Source organism: Aethalodelphis obliquidens, unplaced genomic scaffold, assembly GCF_003676395.1.
Source record: "Aethalodelphis obliquidens isolate GAN/ISIS:26980383/991018 unplaced genomic scaffold, ASM367639v1 scaffold9, whole genome shotgun sequence".
Classification (NCBI taxonomy): Eukaryota; Metazoa; Chordata; class Mammalia; order Artiodactyla; family Delphinidae; genus Aethalodelphis; species Aethalodelphis obliquidens.
In genome coordinates, this window is record NW_020837953.1 from 24,902,996 (window position 1) to 24,922,156 (window position 19,161).

Below are 19,161 nucleotides of genomic sequence, written 5' to 3' on the forward strand. Positions count from 1 at the left end.
CCTTCAGTACATCTTTTTAAGATTCTGTGAGATGAAATGGGACGTAGGCATAAATTATTTCTCCTGCACACCAAAGTATGATGGTTGTTTCAAGGAAAATCTCATGTAGGAATGTTAAGAGTTAAAACCTGAGTTAGGGGACCTCCCTGGTGGCATAGTGGTTAAGAATCTGACTGCCAAAGTAGGGGACAAGGGTTCGAGCCCTGGTTCGGGAAGATCCCACATGCCACGGAGCAACTAAGTCTGTGTGCCACAACTACTGAGCCTGTGCTCTAGAACCCACATGCCACAGCTACTGAAGCCCAAGTGCCTAGAGCCCGTGCTCCGCAACGAGAAGCCACCGCAAAGAGAAGCCCCCGAGTAGCCCCTGCTTGCCACAACTAGAGAAAGCCCACGCGCAGCAACAAAGACCCAACGCAGCCATAAACAAACAAACAAACAAATAAATAACTGAGTTAGCTACTTTTTTCATGGAATACCTATTTATTTCAAAGAATGACTATCAGGGAAACTATTAACCAGAAGTAGGTATCTGGCAGATATTTTCTCAAAAATGATTAAGTAAGACTGTTACCTCAAGGAAAACAACTGGCAGTAGTTATTGCCAATGATAAAATATGAGATTTCACTGAAAATTAGAATTTTGGAAAACCTCCAGCTTGATAGCTTCCTAATATGTAGACTTTCTTAGTGAGATTAGTGATATTTTCTAAAATGTGATTTTTAAAATATTGCATAATGAAACACGACATTTAGATCTGCATACCTCAGGGAATCAATATTTTCCAAATGATGATAGCATGAAGCAAAAATCAGTTGTGGGTAGAACAATTCAAAGTACAAATAGACCAATACATTTTTTTTTTTTTTTTTTTTTGAGGTACGCGGGCCTCTCACTGTTGTGGCCTCTCCCGTTGCGGAGCACAGCCTCCGGACGCGCAGGCTCAGCGGCCATGGCTCACAGGCCTAGCTGCTCCGTGGCATGTGGGATCTTCACAGACCGGGGCACAAACCTGTGTCCCCTGCATCGGCAGGCGGACTCAAACACTGCGCCACCAGGGAAGCCCTAGACCAATAAATTTTAACGTGACAGTACAAAAAATTCATTGATATGGCTTCAGATTCTACATTGTAACTAACCTTTAAGAAACTGTAGTATCCTTTAAGAAAATTGTAGTATCAAAGAACTTCCACAATTATATGAAATGCTCTTAAAACATTCCTCCCTTTTCCAAATACTTATTTGTAAGGTCAGCTTTTCTTCAGACTTCAACCAAAACAACATTTTATAACCAAGTGAATGCAGAAGCAGATATGAGAACCCGGCCAGACAGTAAAGCAGTTTGCAAAACTAATAAAACAGTGCTCACTAAATTTTTCTTAAAATTTCTCCTAAATTTTAAAAAACGCTATTATTCAAAAAAAAAAAATTAGGTCAACATGCAGAGTTTATTACTTTTAAATGAGTTAATAGTTAAAAATTCCTCAGTTTTAATTTCCAACACAATATATGTATAGGTAGATGTAAGCTACATAAACTAAAGTTCTTTGGGTCTTCAAAAATTTTTAAGATTGTAAAGGGGTCCAGAAACCAGAAAATGTGAGAACTGCTACTACAGGAAATACCAAGATATCTGGCTACCTAGATCCCTCAGAATATCAATCTTTCAGGATAATAGTTTTCCAGATGAAATACTCCTGAAATCAACACTATTTTAAACCTCAATATTTACAAATTTTTAGTGTACAAATCTTCCTTGACTTACAATGGGGTTATGTCCAGATAAACCCATCTTAAATTGAAAATATCATAAGTCAAAGACGCATTTAATACACCTAACCTACAGAACACCATAGCTTAGCCTAGTCTACCTTAAAGGTGCTCAGAACACTTACCTTAGCTTACACTTGGGTAAAATCATCTAACACAAAGCCTGTTTTATAATAAAGTGATGAACATATCATGTGGTTTACTGAATATGGTACTGAACATGAAAAACAGAATGGTTGTACAGAATGATTTTAAGTGTATGGGTTGTTTACCCTTGTGATCACGTGGCTGACTGGGAGGTGGGGCTCACTGCCGCTGCCCGGCATCATGAGAATATCATACTGCATACTATCATACTAGCCCAGCAAAAGAACAAAATTCAAAATTCGAAGTAGGTTTCTACTGAATGTGTATCGCTTTAGCACCGCTGTAAAGTTGAAAAATCATTATGTAGAACAATTGTAAGTTAGGGACTATCTGTACTATAATCTTTCTGCCTCCTTAAACAGCACCAAAATTACAGGTTAATTTTCATTATCACAACACCAGTCATTTTACTGGCTTAAGATGTAGCTCTACATGCAGTATCTGAGTTGTGACAATTTTTTTCTAGGATTCACTGTGTGCCAAGCAGTGTTTAGGCCTTGGGGACATAAAAATGAGTATAATCTGGTCCCTAATGTCAAGAGGTTCATAGTCTAACTGTAGCATTATCAATTCTTTAATAACATTAATTTTACAATCAATGTTTTGGGAGTTATGAACACTATGGAAACACAGACCATGGAACAATTATCTGGGTGGCTGGGGGGAATAAGAGGAAGGAATGGTATGGGAATAGACAAAGGGTACAGATATTTGAGGCAGACCTTTAAGATAGTAAGAAATTAGCCAGATGGGAAGGAAGGCAGAAGAAATAGCACTGGCAGAAGCACTGAAGTCTGAAAATGCTTATTGGCTTTTACTGCTATTAGCATATTAGATTGCTAGCTTCTAATCTACTAAGGCCTTATTTAAAGAAAAAAAAAATCAAAAATGAATTTTGTTAAAAGTGCCTAAAATTAGCTTAACCAAAGGCTGAGCATAGGTCTGAACAACTTTCTTACAAATGAATGTTACATCATTAGTGCATAGGCCTATTTTAAACTCCACTAATTTCTTTCAGGACCTCTGGTTAGCTTCAATTGGGATACAGAAGTACAGAAATACACTTAAATACATAGCTCTCAAAAGAACAGTCTTATCTTTCTAACATGACTTTAAATGTCATTTTCAAAGTTATCTTTCATTTGGTTCATGAAACATAATAAAAACTACATTGACTCTAACACAACATTGTAAATCAACTATACTTCAATTTAAAAGAAAACCTATAGCGACTCAGAACAGATTTAAAATCACTATTGAAAAAAAACCTCATCAAAAACCTCAACTGATAATTAGCTAAAATCTTGAGAACTACATAACTAATACAAGAGGCTAATGAATGTACAGTAAAAAGTTCTGAAAACAGTAAAGGTTACTCTGAACAATGGACAGCCTCTCGCAGCCTACGCATCACTGTACCACATTTCCACCAACCTATAAAATAGTATTTTCTATCAAAACATTTTTATTCCAAAGGAAGTAAAACTTATTTCATGTTTTATTCATATTGGATTTCTTTGCCTTAGAGAACAACTTACACACTAAATCTTTCCTGCTTCAGCCTTTTCAATCTGTCATCTGTCTGGGAGCTCCGCTGAAGATGTATAATGGGTAAACTCCAAACACAGCAACATGATACTTTAACTTCTCAGAGCCTCAGTTTCCTCAAAACCAAAAGAAAATATTTGGACTGGATGATCTCTAAGGTCCCTTCCAGTTTTATGACTCTGCAGAGAAAGAAAGCATGCTGAAGAGAGTGCCATACAGCTCACAGCAAAAAAGAAAAAGGACAAAGTATAGTGTTAAAGGGTTTGCAAAGCACAAAAGAAAGGTAAGTAGAGTTCTGGGGAGAAAGACTTGAAGCAAAGGTTAACTCCTGAAGCAGCAGCCAAATGAGGAGCTGAAGCAACCAGTATAAAGGGTATGTGAGTTTGTTAAGAGAATAATAGTGACAGCCAACATTTACTGGGTTCTTATTACATGCAAATATTATTCTGATCACTTAAATATATTATTTAATGATCAAAATTCTTACATGCATTTAACAAAATAGATGGGAATACTAAAAAAGAAGTTCTCAATGCTTTTCGAACTTTAGCACGTATAGGAATCATTTGGGGATAAATGTAGTTCTGATTCAATAGGCCTGGGTGACACCTGAGATTCTGCATTTTTAACAAGCTCCCAAATGATGATGCTGTATAGTGGCTCAGGGATCACATAGAGTAGCAAAATGTAAATTGAGGAAGCAAGATTCAAATTGTGGCAATCTGATTCCAATACAAGATATTATCTGAAAGAAATTTATATTTACTGGCAAAATTGGTAGCCTATGCGTTTTCTTGTTCTGAAACAAAGACATTTAAACTTAACACTAGCATTTAATGAGTGCTAACAAACCAGAATTATAATACTATGGGACTCTCAAAGCACTGATCCTTTAGACATCTTAGTGTAGTGTTCAAAGTTCTGGACATTATGAAATCACTACTACTTCCCTTCTTCTCATCTAAATTGCTTTACATATGTAAAAACGTTAGCAAAAAAGACCCCAATAATAGTTCACAGAAAACGTAAAAATATTACATACATACATCTATGTTTACCTAAGGCTATTCAATTTTCAAAACAATTAAACTACTTCACTTGCCATTACAAGAGAAACATTAAATAACTTTACACCTTGGAAGGTCAAAAAAATAACTGTTATATGATTAAATTTTTAGTAGGTTGCTCACTATACAGTTAAATGATAAAATATAATGGGCACGCAATAACCCCACTTACAGAGAATTTCAAATGAAAAGAATAGGAAAATAAGTTTCAGAAGTCATTATTTAAAGGTGAAGAGAAACACAGCTCCTATCATTTTAATTTCTGGAAATCTCTTGATAAAAAAAACTATTTCTGAAGAATCTATTAGAGGAACTAAAAGCAGAAGTAGCTTCTTTTACCTAAACCTAGGTGATTACTTCTTCAGAAAAAAAAAAAAAAAACCATGCAGAAAATTACAACCAAGATTCTGATCAAGATCTATGTAGGGAAGTAAAAGGGGCCATAATTTAAAATTATATACTTTGAGCAGTTTGAACAAGTTCTCTTCGGAAGAGCTGGTGAATTGAGAGATGAAATGTATTCAGTGATGCACGGTGTGGAGCAGAAAAGCTGAGTAGACCCTTTCCTCTGATAAGCAGTTTGCCCCTTTTGAAGAATTTTTTTACAGCCAGAACAGGAAACCTGAATAGCTGTGGTTGAAACTGAGGGAAGCATCTTATTCATGCCAGATGATGCCAGAGAAAGCTGAATGCCTGTAGTCATCGGAGAAGCTATAAACACAAAACAGGAAGGAAAAAAATTAGTATTTACATAATATTAAGCATGCATTCTTCCATTATCTCATAGAGGTTACTTCTCTTGGACTTGAAACCCAAAACAATCAATGCACTATTCAAAGGCATTCTAAAAAAGCAGAATAAACTGGCTATCACATTGGTCAGAATAAATATGATTAACTTAAGTAATTCTATTACCATTGTCTGAAAACATAGTGTTTATTTTCAGGTCATTCTCCTGAGTTTTGGGCTGTTGGGCTTGACAATACTCCTAAAAAAGAGTTGAAAAATAATGAAAACGACCAGTCAATCAATAGAAAATGATATATTATGCTCAAGTCTGTTCAGTGAATTGCATAATTGAATTGAACCATGGTACATAAGTAAGCACTACCCTTTTGGTGACCTTTGGCTGATAACACCCATCAATTACTACAATATTTCCTACTGTACCTAGATATGACTTTATAAAGTTTTGTTAACAGAGTCCCTCACTAGCTACTACAAAAAGAGAGTAGACATACTCAATGATACCTATTTTCCCTTCTTGTTCTGATCACCAATAGCTAATTGTCTTCATAAAGTCCTTAAACACAAAAATTGTTAGGTTAGGCTGAATGAGTCTAACGAAGGAGGATTTTTTTCAGAGCAGCAGGCAATTTACCTAAACTTGATCTATGTCTTTGAATGTCCACTGGCTGAAGGAGCAACGGGTACTTCCTAGATGGACAATATTCCCATTGTCACCAACTCAATGGGAGTCATACCCTTACTTGGTATTGATTTACTTTAGCTATTTGTAAACAGAATACTAGAAATTAATTAAAAATGAAATTACTTTTCATTTCACTATAAATTTCAGCTGGTTCATATATAAACATTCTAAGGAAATTTGGCCCTACTTACAAAACACTCACAGCTTGATTCAGTTTTTCCTTTATAGGTTCTTTAGCATCTGACATGTTTAAAGAAGTTTAAGGATAAATATGAAACTAATTTGGATAAACAAATAATAAAAATTCTAAGAATTTAAAATGTACTAAATAATTCTACTACTTAATAGAGACAGCAGCATAAAAACATATAAGTAATTATTTGTATTGTTTCAAGTTAAGAAAAATGAAAACAAAAATGTGTTAACCTCAGTTAGGCCCATAATACCCTAAGCAAACCTTTTATCAACCCCCAAACCCACTTCCAAACAGTCCAACCTTCTCTCATATTCTTGCATATGCTCACTACAGCACTTACTGCACACCCTGTTGTTACTTGGTCAACTGCTTTGGGGAAGGAATTAAGATTTTCAACTGATAAACCAACACCTGCATAACTAAAATTTATAATTAAATGCTACTCTAGAAAATAGAAAATAAGGTAAAATATTTACCTGAGCATTGTCAGGTTCTGCCTTAATTTCATCTAGCCTCTTCAGTTGTGGCGCCACTGCCTTGTCACATTCACCATCTGTTGTTGATTCTTTCATCTTACTATCTGATGCAAAGAAATCCTCCAGTTCCAAACTAATGGGTTTTTTCTTGGAGAACAGTATCCAGATTCCTAAAATAAAATACGAACTGATAAAGAGTCTGATTTTAATTTTATTTATTTTGGCTGTGTTGGGTCTTTGCTGCTGCACGCAGGCTTTCTCTCTAGTTGCGGTGAGCGGGGGCTACTCTTTGTTGTGGTGTGCGGGCTTCTCTTGTGGTGGCTTCTCTTGTTGCGCATCACGGGCTCTCGGCGTGCGGGCTTCAGTAGTTGTGGTGTGCGGGCTCAGTAGTTGTGGCTTGAGGGCTCTAGAGAGCAGGCTCTGTAGTTGTGGCACACGGGCTTAGTTGGCTCTGCAGCATGTGGTGTCTTTCTGGACCAGGGATTGAACGTGTGTCCCCTGCATTGGCAGGTGGATTCTTAACCACTGCACCACCAGGGAAGTCTCAAGAATCTGATTTTTAAACATTAGTCCCTTCAAATATAGTAATTTTCTGGAAGCACAAAACGTTCTTTCACAACACTAGCTTCCTTCCCTCATCCATTACTCCCCAATATAGCTTTGCTTTCTGCCTTCTCCAGTAGATAAACCTTTATGCTTTTTTCTTGCATAGAGACTAGTCTCTATTTCTAGTCCCTCAGGTCGCCTCTTCCCCTCCTTATTGGTTTCTCTCATAGAATCATTTAAATACATTCAAAAATTTCTAAAGCTACTGCCCTCCCTCTGACTGTTCCTTCACTTGTCTTTGAAATTCTCTCCTTCCTTGACTTTTTTTTTTTTTAAAGGCGAAGGATTTCTTTTATTTATTTTCTTTATTTGTTTGGCTGCGTCGGGTCTTAGTTGCAGCATGCAGGGGTCTTTGTTGAGGCTGCAGGATCTTTCATTGCGGTGCGGGCTCTTTGTTGTGGCGCACAGGCTCCAGAGCACATGGGCTCTGTAGTTTGTGGCACGCGGGCTCTCTCCTTGAGGTGCACAAGCTCAGTACTTGTGGTGCATGAGCTTAGTTGCCCCGCAGCACATGGTACCTTAGCTCCCCAACTAGGGATCCAACCCATGTCTCGTGCATTGGAAGGCGGATTCTTTACCAATGGACCACCAGGGAAGTCCCTCTCCTTCCTTGACTCTTGAGACTCCAAGACCTCTCTCTCCTCCTACCTCTTTGCCAGTCTTTTTCTCAAACATTTATTTCACCTGCTTCTGAACATCTGTGTTCCTCCAAAGCACAATTCCTCAGGACTCTTCTTGCTTGCTCTATGGGCACAACCTGGGATTCAACTATCATCTATAGGCTATTTTTCCCCTACATACCTGAGCTCTAGCCCATATACCCAATTGCCTATTAAATATCTCCACTTGTATGTTCTACAGGTCCCTCAAGTCCAGGAGATTTAAAATCATATTCTTATATTATCCACATAAACCTGCTTTACACATGTTCCCTTTCTTGGGAAATGACACTATGGTATATACTCAATTTCCCAAGCCAGAAATCTAGGGACAGTCCTAAATGCCTCTTCTCCCACATCTAATCACCAAATTATATCAAATATACCTTCTAATTATGTCTTGAAGCTATTTCCCCATTATACTTAATTCCCCCCCCCCCCATCAACGGATTCCTTTTTGGTAAATAGTGTTAAGAAGAAACAACAAGCCCAAGCTGGCCTTAACTGTGCTAAGCCCCGCCAAGACTTATTGATAATTCCTAACAGAACTGTAGTTTCAGCCTCTCCAAGGAGTGGAATTTTAAGCCAGTCAGTTTAATTTCCTGGTCAGCACTAGTGAGGTAATCTGCCCAAGACCCCCTGCTTTCCCCTAAGGGAAGGTGACCCTGTCTAAACTAGTCCACTCTTTTAGCTTTCTTGTCCTACCCTCTTTCTGCCTATAAAAACGTTCCATCTTGTACAGTTCCTTGAGTGCCCTGCTATTTACTAGATGGGATACTGCCAGATTCATGAATAAGGTCAGTTAGATCTTCAAATTTACTGGGTTGAATTTTTTTTTTTCTTTTTAAACAACAGCTAAGGACTTCCCTGGTGGCTCAGTGGTTAAGAATCCACCTGCCAATGCAGGGGACACGGGTTCGAGCCCTGGTCTGGGAAGATAGCACATGCTGTGGAGCAACTAAGCCCGTGCGCCACAACTACTGAGCTCATGTGCCACAACTACCGAAACGTGTGTGCCTAGAGCCTGTGCTCCGCAACAAAGAGAAGCCACCGCAATGAGAAGCCCACGCACCGCAACGAAGAGTAGACCCCGCCTCAACTAGAGAAAGCCCGCGCGCAATGAAGACCCAATACAGCCAAACAAACAAACAAAAAAACTGCAAAAAAACCCCCCAAACAATAGCTAAAATCCAAAATCAATATAAAAGATTGCTGTGCATTCAAGCTTAAAAAAGAATTCCATTTTATAACTTTTGAGGAACTACAGGAGCCTTGGATTGTGTAAGCAGATAGCTCAGGGGGTCCCTGGAGAAAGAGAACCAGGAATGGCTTTCCTGACATAAGAGAACCCATTTTGGCCTAAGCCATTTTGTGATCTAAGCCTGGCCTCAATGCTTGGCCTTGAACAGGTCTCAGTAATTAATGATCTTGAGGGAATACAGAAACAAGGGAGGAGCAGTCAAGAAACAACAGTGCAGCCTTGGGGCAAGGGTCCTGGTTCCTCAAGGGAATAACAATATATCTTTCAGTTCTGCAAGAGCTAAGGCTCCTACCCAGGTGGAGGATGGAAAGATTATGCTGAGCCTCCACACTTCAATCAACTAAAGCTTGGACTCTGTCGACCTTTCCCCCAATTCTACGCTGAGTTCTCCTCTGCTCAATTCCCTTCGTGAACAGGCATGTACCCTTAGCTTAAAACTTCCTCAATTTTGCTGTTGGGGAGATACCGCTTTGGTAAAGATCCCCAGTGTTCTCCTTATTTGCTGCAAGTAATAATAAATAAATCCTTCCTTCTCCAGATCTTTGGCTTGGTTGCGTCTACTGGCTTGACGCCCACCAAGGGGCAAACCCAGTTTTCAGGTAACAACTGTTCAGCTCCAAGGCCTCTTCTCTCAAGGACAGACTGGTTCCTTGTGTTCTTCTTTTTCCTTAACTGAGGTCTATTTTCCATTTTACTTGTAGCTGCCACCTCCAATTCTAAATCCTTTGGAACTCTTTCCCTTCCTGCAATCCTAACTTGGCTGCAGAGGACAAGTCTCCTGGATTCCTCTTACATCACCTCCAAGAGAAAAGGATACTCTTTTAAAAAAAGGGCTTTACAACGAATGATTATGCAGGGTAGGAGATAAGTAAAACAGATATGATTAACTCCAGGTCTGTGGTTTTATTCTGAGTTAGTACGTTGAAAACCCCGAAGTTCTGTAATTGTCTTTTATTTTTGAGGTTGGGACTCTGCCACTCAACTCACTGATCTTTAACTCAGCTCTTACTGAAAGCTCCTGTAGACTTAAAAAATGCACAACGTAAGAGTTGCGAGTTAAGTTTTATTTGGGGCAAAATGAGGACAGGGAGACAGCATTTCAGATAGCTCTGAGAAACTGCTCCAAAGAGGTAGGGGGGAAGGTCAGTATATATGTGACTTTGGTGAAGGGGGAGTATATTTCTGCTAGTCGGAGGAGCAGTCATCACCATGAAGGATTTTAGTGCTTTTCTAGATATGAGGAGATAACAAGAATTGGGCTCATAAAATCGGCTCCTGAAAATATCTAACTATCTGAAGACCTGTTCTGCCAGTTTTTCCCAGAGCACAGAGTGCCTCATTTCTGTTCTCCACCCTGAACTCCTTTCAGGGGGTGTTGAAAGTCAGCAGCTGCAGCAGCACATGATTTAATCCTTGTAGAGGTAGTTGGCAAGTGCCAACGGCAAGTGCTAATTTGTAGTTGATACTCCTATCCCAAGGCAGAAAATTAAATAAGGTCTGACTGTGAAGTGCAATAAAAGCTCATATAGTTTCTGCTCAACCCATCTGAGTGTTACATACAACCAGCAAAGCAAAACTCACTGGAAATTAACTACTAGATTGTATATTCCCTTCATCTGAAAGTAAATATGCTATGTTAAGTCTAAAGATCAATTAAAAATAAAACATCTAGGAATCCCTTCATACATGTCAGTCATCACATAGGCAAAGAATAGAAAGTACCCTGAAAGTGTAATTAATCTAAAATATATTTCTGGGACTTCCCTGGTGGTCCAGTGGCTAAGATTCTGCACTCCCAATGCAAGGGGCCGGGCTGGATCCCTGGTCAGGGAACTAGATCCCACATGCCACAACTAAGAGTTCACATGCTGCAACTAAGAGTTCACATGCTGCAACTAAACATCCCACGTGCCACAACTAAAAGATCCCGCAGGCCACACAACGAAGATCCTGCACCCGGCAATGAAGATCCTGCGTGCTGCAACTAACACTTGGCACAGCCAAATAAATAAATAAATAAATAAAGTATAAAAAAAGGCAGAGCAGTTAAATATTAAAAAATATATATATACTTCTGAGGTAGAGGAAAATGGTATATAACATTTCTTTAGCTACTAAAAAACCAAAAAGAGCAAAAGACATATACGAATAACAAATTCGTTACTTCCTTTTTCAGTACAATGAACAAAGGAGTAAAATAAATCCTAGAGACCTCTTTTTAACATAGTCGCACCCATCTTCCCCAACTGGGGCTAAACTATGTATGTTGGAGACTACTAGCCGTCATAGGATAAATATCGTTCTGCTAGTTAGTACTACTTGGTAATAAGTAATTTAAAACATTTTAATTTAAACCAAAGAGGGATATATCATGGAGCAGAAAACAAAATTCACATGTTTTTAAAGGAAAACATGAGTATCAGAAAGAGAAAGTTAAAAAAAAAAATCTCATTCAAAATCATGTTAGAAACTCCCATAAAACCTTAAGGAATAAATTTATACTAGGAAGTAAAAGACCAATACACTGAAAACGATATAACATTGATAAAAGAAACTGAACATGATTCAAAGAAATGGAAAGATATCCCATACTCTTAGATTGGAAGAATTAATATTGTTAAAATGGCCATACTACCTAAAGCAATCTACAGATTTAATGTAATCCCTATCAAAACACCCATGACACTTTTCACAGAAGTAGAACAAATAATCCTAAAATTTACAGGGAACCATAAAAGACAAAGAACAAAGCCAGAGGCATAATGCTTCCAGATTTCAGACTATACTACAAATCTATAGTTATCAAAACAGCATGGTATTGGCACAAAAACAGACATACAGATCAATGGAACATAATAGAGAGCCCAGAAATAAACCCACACACCTATGGTCAATTAATTTATGACGAAGGATGCAAGAAAATACAATGGAGAAAAGACAGTCTTTTCAGCAACTGGTGTTGGGAAAGCTGGACAGTTACATGTAAATCAATGAAATTAGAACACCCCCTCACACCACATACAAAAATAAACTCCAAATGGTTTAAAGACCTAAATATAAGATGCCATAAAACTCCTAGAAAGGAACAAAGGCAAAACATTTTCTGACATAAATCGTAACAGTATTTTCTTAGATCAGTCTCCCAAGGCAAAACAAATAAAAGCAAAAATAAACGGGACCTCATCAAAAGCTTTGGCACAGCAGAGGAAACAATCAACAAAACAAAAAGACAACCTATAGAATGGGAGAAAATATTTGCAAATGATGTGACCGACAAGGCCTTAACTTCCAACATATAAAAACAGGTCATACAACTCAACATCAAAAACCCCAAACAACCCAATCAAAGAATGGGCAGAAGACCTAAATAGACATTTCTCCAAAGAAGACATACAGATAGCCAACAGGCATATGAAAAGATGCTCAACATTATTAGAGAAATGCAAATCAAAACTACAATAAGGTATAACCTCACACCAGTCAGAATGGCTATCATCAAAAAGTCTACAAATAATAAATGCAGGAGAGGGTGTGGAGAAAAGGGAACTCTCCTACACTTTAGTGGGAATGTAAATTGGTGCAGGCACTATGGAGAACAGTATGGAAGTTCCTTAAAAAACTAAAAATAGGGCTTCCCTGGTGGCGCAGTGGTTAAGAATCCGCTTGCCAATGCAGGGGACACAGGTTTGAGGCATGGTCCAGGAAGATTCCACATGCCACGGAGCAACTAAGCCCATGCACCACAACTACTGAGTCTGCACTCTAGAGCCCACGAACCACAACTACTGAACCTGTGAGCCACAACTACTGAAGCTCGCGCGCCTAGAGCCCGTGCTCCTCAACAAGAGAAGCCACCACAACGAGAAGCCTGCGCACTCAACAAGAAGTAGCCCCCGCTTGCTGCCACTAGAGAAAGCTGGCGCACAGCAACAAAGACCCAACACAGTGAAAAATAAATAAAATAAATAAATAAATAAATTTTAAAAACCGCTAAAAATAGAGCTACCATGTGATTCAGCAATTCCACTTCCAGGCATATATCAGGAAAAGATGAAAACTCTGATTCAAAAACATACATGCACCCCAATGTTCATAGTAGCACTATTTACAATAGCCAAGATATAGAAACAACCCAAGTGCCCATTAACAGATGGCTGGGTTAAGAAGATTGGTATATATATACAACGGAATATTATTAAGCCATAAAAAAGAATGAAACATTGCCATTTGCAGCAACAAGGATGGACCCAGAGAATATCATACTAAGTGAAGTAAGTCACTCAAAGACAAATATTGTATGATATCACTTATATGTGGAATCTAAAAAATAATACAAATAAGTCTATACACAAAATAGAAACAAACAGACACAGAAAACAAATTTACACTTACCAAAAGGAAAGGGAAGGGGGAGGGATAAATTAGGAGTATGGGATTAAGTAATACAAACCTCTATACATAAAACAGCTAAGCAACAAGGATTTACTGTATAGCACAGTAAATATATATATATATATTCAATATTTGTAATAACCTATAATGGAAAATAATCTGAAGAAATATATATATAACTGAATCACTCTGCTGTACACCTGAAACACAATATTTTAAATCAACTATACTTCAATAAAACAAACAAAAACCCTTGAGACTGCAAAGAAATGGCAAGCTATTAGCAGTTACTTCTAGACACACAGACAGACCTCCAGACGGAATGTATACACTTTCCTCCTGGAAAATTAGTACAATATTGCATACATAAACCTGTCGATGAAAGATTAATTGTCAATCTAAGAAAGAGAGAATTTCCCTCCCCACTACACTTGTGCTCTTACTGTTCTACTTGCAAAGTCATTTCTGCCTATTCAAATTCTACTCAGCTTCTAAACCAACTCAGCTCTAGATTTTATCAAATTGGCAAGAATTAAAAATAAGATATGCCTAGATAAGATAAATCTAGGTATAACAGAATAGCTTTTAGTATGCTAAATTCTTCCACTGGAAACAATTATAAAATTAACAGGCTTGGGCTTCCCTGGTGGCGCAGTGGTTGGGGGTCCACCTGCCGATGCAGGGGACGCGGGTTCGTACCCCGGTCCAGGAGGATCCCACATGCCGCGGAGCGGCTGGGCCCGTGAGCCATGGCCGCTGAGCCTGGCGTTCGGAGCCTGTGCTCCGCAACGGGAGAGGCCGCAACAGTGAGAGGCCCGCGTACCGCAAGAAAAAAAAAAAAAATTAACAGGCTTTACCTTTGAGGGCACCTTCCAGGATAAAGGAAAATGCCCAAGCAGAGAATAGCAGCATAGTGAGCTACGGAGATAGGAGTTCTGGGTGCCTAAGTAGCTGGAACTCAAGAGGCACAATCTGGGAGGAAAGAACCTCAGAGAAATAAGCCCCCAAATTTGCACACAAATATTCCCCATCTCCACTTATTAGCTAACCCTTAAACTGCACATCTACAGAGCAAGACTCCAAAAAACCTAGCAGAAAACAGCAGTTGGGAGGCTAAAAGAGATTACAGTAACTTTGCAAAGCTAAGAACAGTTGAAATTTAAGCCCAGATAAGGAAGAGGGGACTTGGTAAAGATGTGGACTTTCAGTTGAGACTCCAGGAGGCCAAGCCCTAAGAGTAAGGGCCACAACCCAGGAGAAAAGACTACTTCCTAGAAGAAAGGGCAAACCTAAATAGATCAGCCCTAATTAATGCCTAACAGAATCCCTCAACAGGATCAATGTAATCTGCTAGTACTATTTGCACACCTAAATGAACTGCAGTCCTCTCTGGAGGAGTCTTTCAAAATTTTCACCCACAATGTCCAGAATAAAAATGTATGAGCAAACTCCCCCCAACCCCCAACAAACAAAACTGAAGGGACTTCCCTGGTGGTGCAGTGGTTAAGACTCCGTGCTCCTAATGCAGGGGGCCCGGTTTTAATCCCTAGTCAGGAAACTAGATCACACATGCATGTCACAACTAAGAGTTCACATACTGCAACCAAGAGTTTGCATGCCGCAACTAGGGAGCCCGCCTGCCACAACTAAGACCCAGCACAACCAAATAAATAATTTAATCAAACAAAACAAAACTAAAAACCAAGGGGAAAAAAGACAACAGAAACAGACCCACAGTGTGGCTCATACTGATGTTAGTAGGCAAGAACTTTGCTGTGTTTAAGAAAATACAGAAAAAGATGGAAAAGTTCAGCAGAATCCTGGAATTCAATTTTTAAAAAAATCGTGGGAATTTGAGAATTGGAAAGTAAAATAGGGAAATTAAGAATTCAACAGATGAATTTAATATCAAATTAGTGAACTAGGGGCTTCCCTGGTGGCGCAGTGGTTGGGAGTCCGCCTGCCAATGCAGGGGACATGGGTTCGTGCCCCGGTCCGGGAGGATCCCACATGCCGCAGAGCGGCTGGGCCCGTGAGCCACAACTACTGAGCCTGCACGTCTGGAGCCTGTGCTCCGCAATGGGAGAGGCCACGACAGTGAGAGGCCCGTGCACCGCGATGAAGAGTGGCCCCCGCTCACTGCAGCTGGAGAAAGCCCTCGCACAGAAACGAAGACCCAACACTGCCAAAAATAAATATAAAATAAATAAATAAAACTTTAAAAAAAAAAAAAAAAATTAGTGAACTAGAAGACAGGTTAGTAGAAAGTAGTCAGACTGATACATAAAAGGATACAAATAATGTAAGCAACATGCGGGAAATAGCAAAATGGTCTGACACACATGTAAACTGAGCCTGAGAATAAGAGAAAACAGGCAATGAAACAGGAGCATCATTTAAAGAAATACTGGCTGGACAATTTCCCCAAAATGAACAAAAATTTCAAACCACACGAATTCAAGAAGTTCTGTGAATAAAAATAAGATAAACATAAGGAAAAGACAACTCTGCACAGCATAGTCACACTGGTGAAAACCAAAGATAAAAAGAAAATCTTAAAGGAAGCTAGAAAAAAAGGACGTTAACATACAGGGTAACAAAAATAAGAATGAAGGCTGTCTTGTCAGAAACAATGAAGGCCAGAGGCCAATGGAATAACTTTAAAATGCTGGGGGGAAAAATCTATCTAAAATTCTATAGTCAGTAAAAACATCCTTCAAAAATAAAAGTGAGGGCTTCCCTGGTGGTACAGTGGTTGAGAGTCCGCCTGCCAATGCAGGGGACACGGGTTCGTGCCCTGGTCCGGGAAGATCCCACATGCCGCGGAGTGGCTAGGCCCATGAGCCATGGCCGCTGAGCCTGCGCGTCCAGAGCCTGTGCTCCGCAACGGGAAAGGCCACAACAGTGAGAAGCCCGCGTACCGAAGGAAAAAAAAAAAAAAAATTAAAATCATCATTACTTATAGATGACATATTGTGTACATAGAAAATCCAAAAGGATTTCCAAATAACTACTGAAATTATTAAGTAAAATTAGCAAGGTCAATATTTAAAAAATCAATTATATTTCTTTGTAGAATTAGAAATTTAAAAATTTAAAATAACTATTTTCTATAGTGTCATAAAACATCAAATACTGGAATAAATCTAATGAAATACGTCAAGATCTCTAGACTGAAAACAAAACAATGCTGAGAGAAATAAAGTAAGATCTAAATAAATGGAGAGAGACAGTGATTGACTCAATATTAAGTCAGTTTTCCCCAAACTGAGCTACAGATCAAAATCCCAGTTTTTGCTGAACCTGCAAGATGACCATAATGTACATAAAATGTATACACAACCTCGAATAGGCACTACAATCTCAAAAAAGAAAAAAATTTGAGGACTTACTAAAAAGCTACAGTAGTTAAGATGGTATGGTATGGACACAAGCAAAAATAAAATGAGTAATGTAAGAGTCCAGAAGCAGGTATACTCCTATTTCTTTGCATTACAGCTACTTCTTTACGCATTACACTTTCCAAAGATTTGTTTTATTCGTTGAGTTCTGCAAGCTCTTTTACTGGAATGATAGGAAGACTGGAGGCAGAAGGCTAAACGCTTCTCAAACCAAACTAAAATGTCCATTTTTAGTTCTGTAGGCAATGGGGAGCCACTACTGATAAAGTGCATAGGTGCTGGGGTTATAGAGATAATTACCATGTGCAGACTCTCATAACACTCTGCCTAGCACAATGTAAGCATACATGAGGTACAAAGCAGAAATGAGGTAAAAGAAGATGGTCAAAGAAGTCTTAGAAGGTTATATTTGAGCTAGGTTTTCAAGTAGGTGTCTATGAAGCAATCATGGGGGATATTTCAGATACAGGGACAGTATGTGGAAAAACACAAATATATGGGAACTATAAGAAGTGGAGTTATTGATGAAGATAAAATGCAAGAGTGCTAGTGGAAGGAAATGAAGTTGGAAAAGCAGATGTGGTTCATATCCGGAAAGTCCTTAAATACCAAAAACCTTGAACTTAAGTCTTGTACATCAGTAGCTTTTGGGGTTCATCAAACACTTCATATTTCTTTAAGTAAAAATTTACTTTAAAAAAACTAATAAAATTATGAGATACACTTAACTGTGTTACATACCAAATGTGAAGTATTTTGGTGACCTCCAAAGCATTAATTTGTGCTAGATTAACAGAGACCTTCAGAAAATAGCTTTTCCTGCCATCAGGGTGAATATAATTCAATGCCTTGTAGCTGTGTCATTGATGAGGAAGTTTACAGCTTTGCACTTACGCTTTTTGGGTTCTGAACTGTATATGTCCACTCACAGAAAATCCTAGAAGTGAATTTACTGTTTTAGCAAGGGCATCTACTCCTTTAACTAATACTCTTGCCTCAACCTAAGAGTTAAATGTGCAAAGTGTTAGGACTAAATGTAGTTCTTGTTATAAATTTCGGGGGCTTCTTGTCTTATATATTTGTGATGAGGAATACAAGCTATCGTCAGATGTTATCAGTGATTCAACACTTAAAGAGAAAATTCTCCACTTACCTACTTTCCAGTCAGTTTAATTTAAAAGTACGATGAGATTGCAACCTGAGAAAGTTAAAAAAGTCACCGTTTGTAAACATTAGTCCATGCAACCAACATACTTTCGATTCAATCTTGTACACAAAAGCAAAATGACATAACATAAAATGACAAAGACTGTACCTTCATCTAATCAAAATTTCAAATCCCATTTCATGACGAGCCAAACATTTATAATAATTAAAAAATACCTTTTATTTAAGATCCCATGTACAACTCTATTTGCAAAAGGAGTTCCATGATTTTTCAGTTTGAAAAAAAATCACTCCTTAACGAGGGAGAGCCACAGGTGGGATCAAAGTAATGTTTTAGAAACGGAGGCCATGGAGAAAGACCGAAGGCTGAAGGCAGTTACGGCGCAGGAGCAGAGTAGGCGCTGAGAAACGCAGGAAGCTGGCGGGGGGGTCGGGGGGTGGCAAAACGCCCCGACTCTCTGCAGACTAGGTTAAAGGAGACGACAAACACTATCCAGGGGCCTGACCCCGAATTCCCGGCCCCCACATGGCGGCATCCGCACGCAGGGCTGAGTCCCTAGAACCCCGGCCCTCCCAGACATTTCATCCTTCCTCCGACTGGCCAAACTCTCCGCCCGTCTCTGGTAAAGCACAGAAATAAAGACCGACACTACAAGCGCTTAAGGAGGCTTACTAATTTCTCTCACCGACGGTCGCCGCGCTACGTTTCTCAAAAGAACTTCAACGGGAAACGGTCGCGCAGGCCCCACCCCTTCCCCGTCGTTCTCTGCGGCCGAGCATGCGCAGTGCATCCGCCGCCCACCCCCGCCCACCCAGGCTCTGGGCCACTTTTCCGTCAATAGGAAAAGGCAACCTTGGGGGTGGGTGAGGGGGCTGTTCAGATCCCTCACTAGGGACTAGGAGTTTAGCCCTCAAGCCCTATGTATTATAGGTGGCAGCCAGATTTGGACATTTCTTTTTTTATTTTTTAAAATAAATTAATTTATTTGCTGTGTTTTTGGCTGTGTTGGGTCTTCGTTGCTGCGCACAGGATTACTC

The 19,161-nt window shown here is 39.2% G+C and overlaps 1 protein-coding gene across 10 annotated transcripts in view; it reads right to left on the reverse strand.

Moving 5' to 3' along the window:
* The window catches only part of ZMYM1 (zinc finger MYM-type containing 1), a 29,035-nt gene extending 10,167 nt beyond the window's left edge, over positions 1–18,868 (reverse strand). For 2 of the 10 annotated variants that reach the window (XM_027109157.1, XM_027109159.1), the window contains exons 1-5: positions 18,810–18,866; positions 18,110–18,154; positions 6,638–6,807; positions 5,449–5,521; positions 4,995–5,244 (exon numbers count right to left, since the gene is read on the reverse strand). In XM_027109157.1, the coding sequence (XP_026964958.1) occupies positions 4,995–5,244; positions 5,449–5,521; positions 6,638–6,733 (419 nt within the window). In that variant the 5' untranslated portion in view covers positions 6,734–6,807; positions 18,110–18,154; positions 18,810–18,866. Of the gene's footprint in view, positions 1–3,456; positions 4,968–4,994; positions 5,245–5,448; positions 5,522–6,637; positions 6,808–10,038; positions 10,272–18,109; positions 18,155–18,339; positions 18,738–18,796 lie in introns of those variants that run through there. The other 8 variants (XM_027109156.1, XM_027109149.1, XM_027109150.1 and 5 more) reach the window with 8 other exon arrangements.
* Between the last annotated feature and the right edge of the window lie 293 nt (positions 18,869–19,161).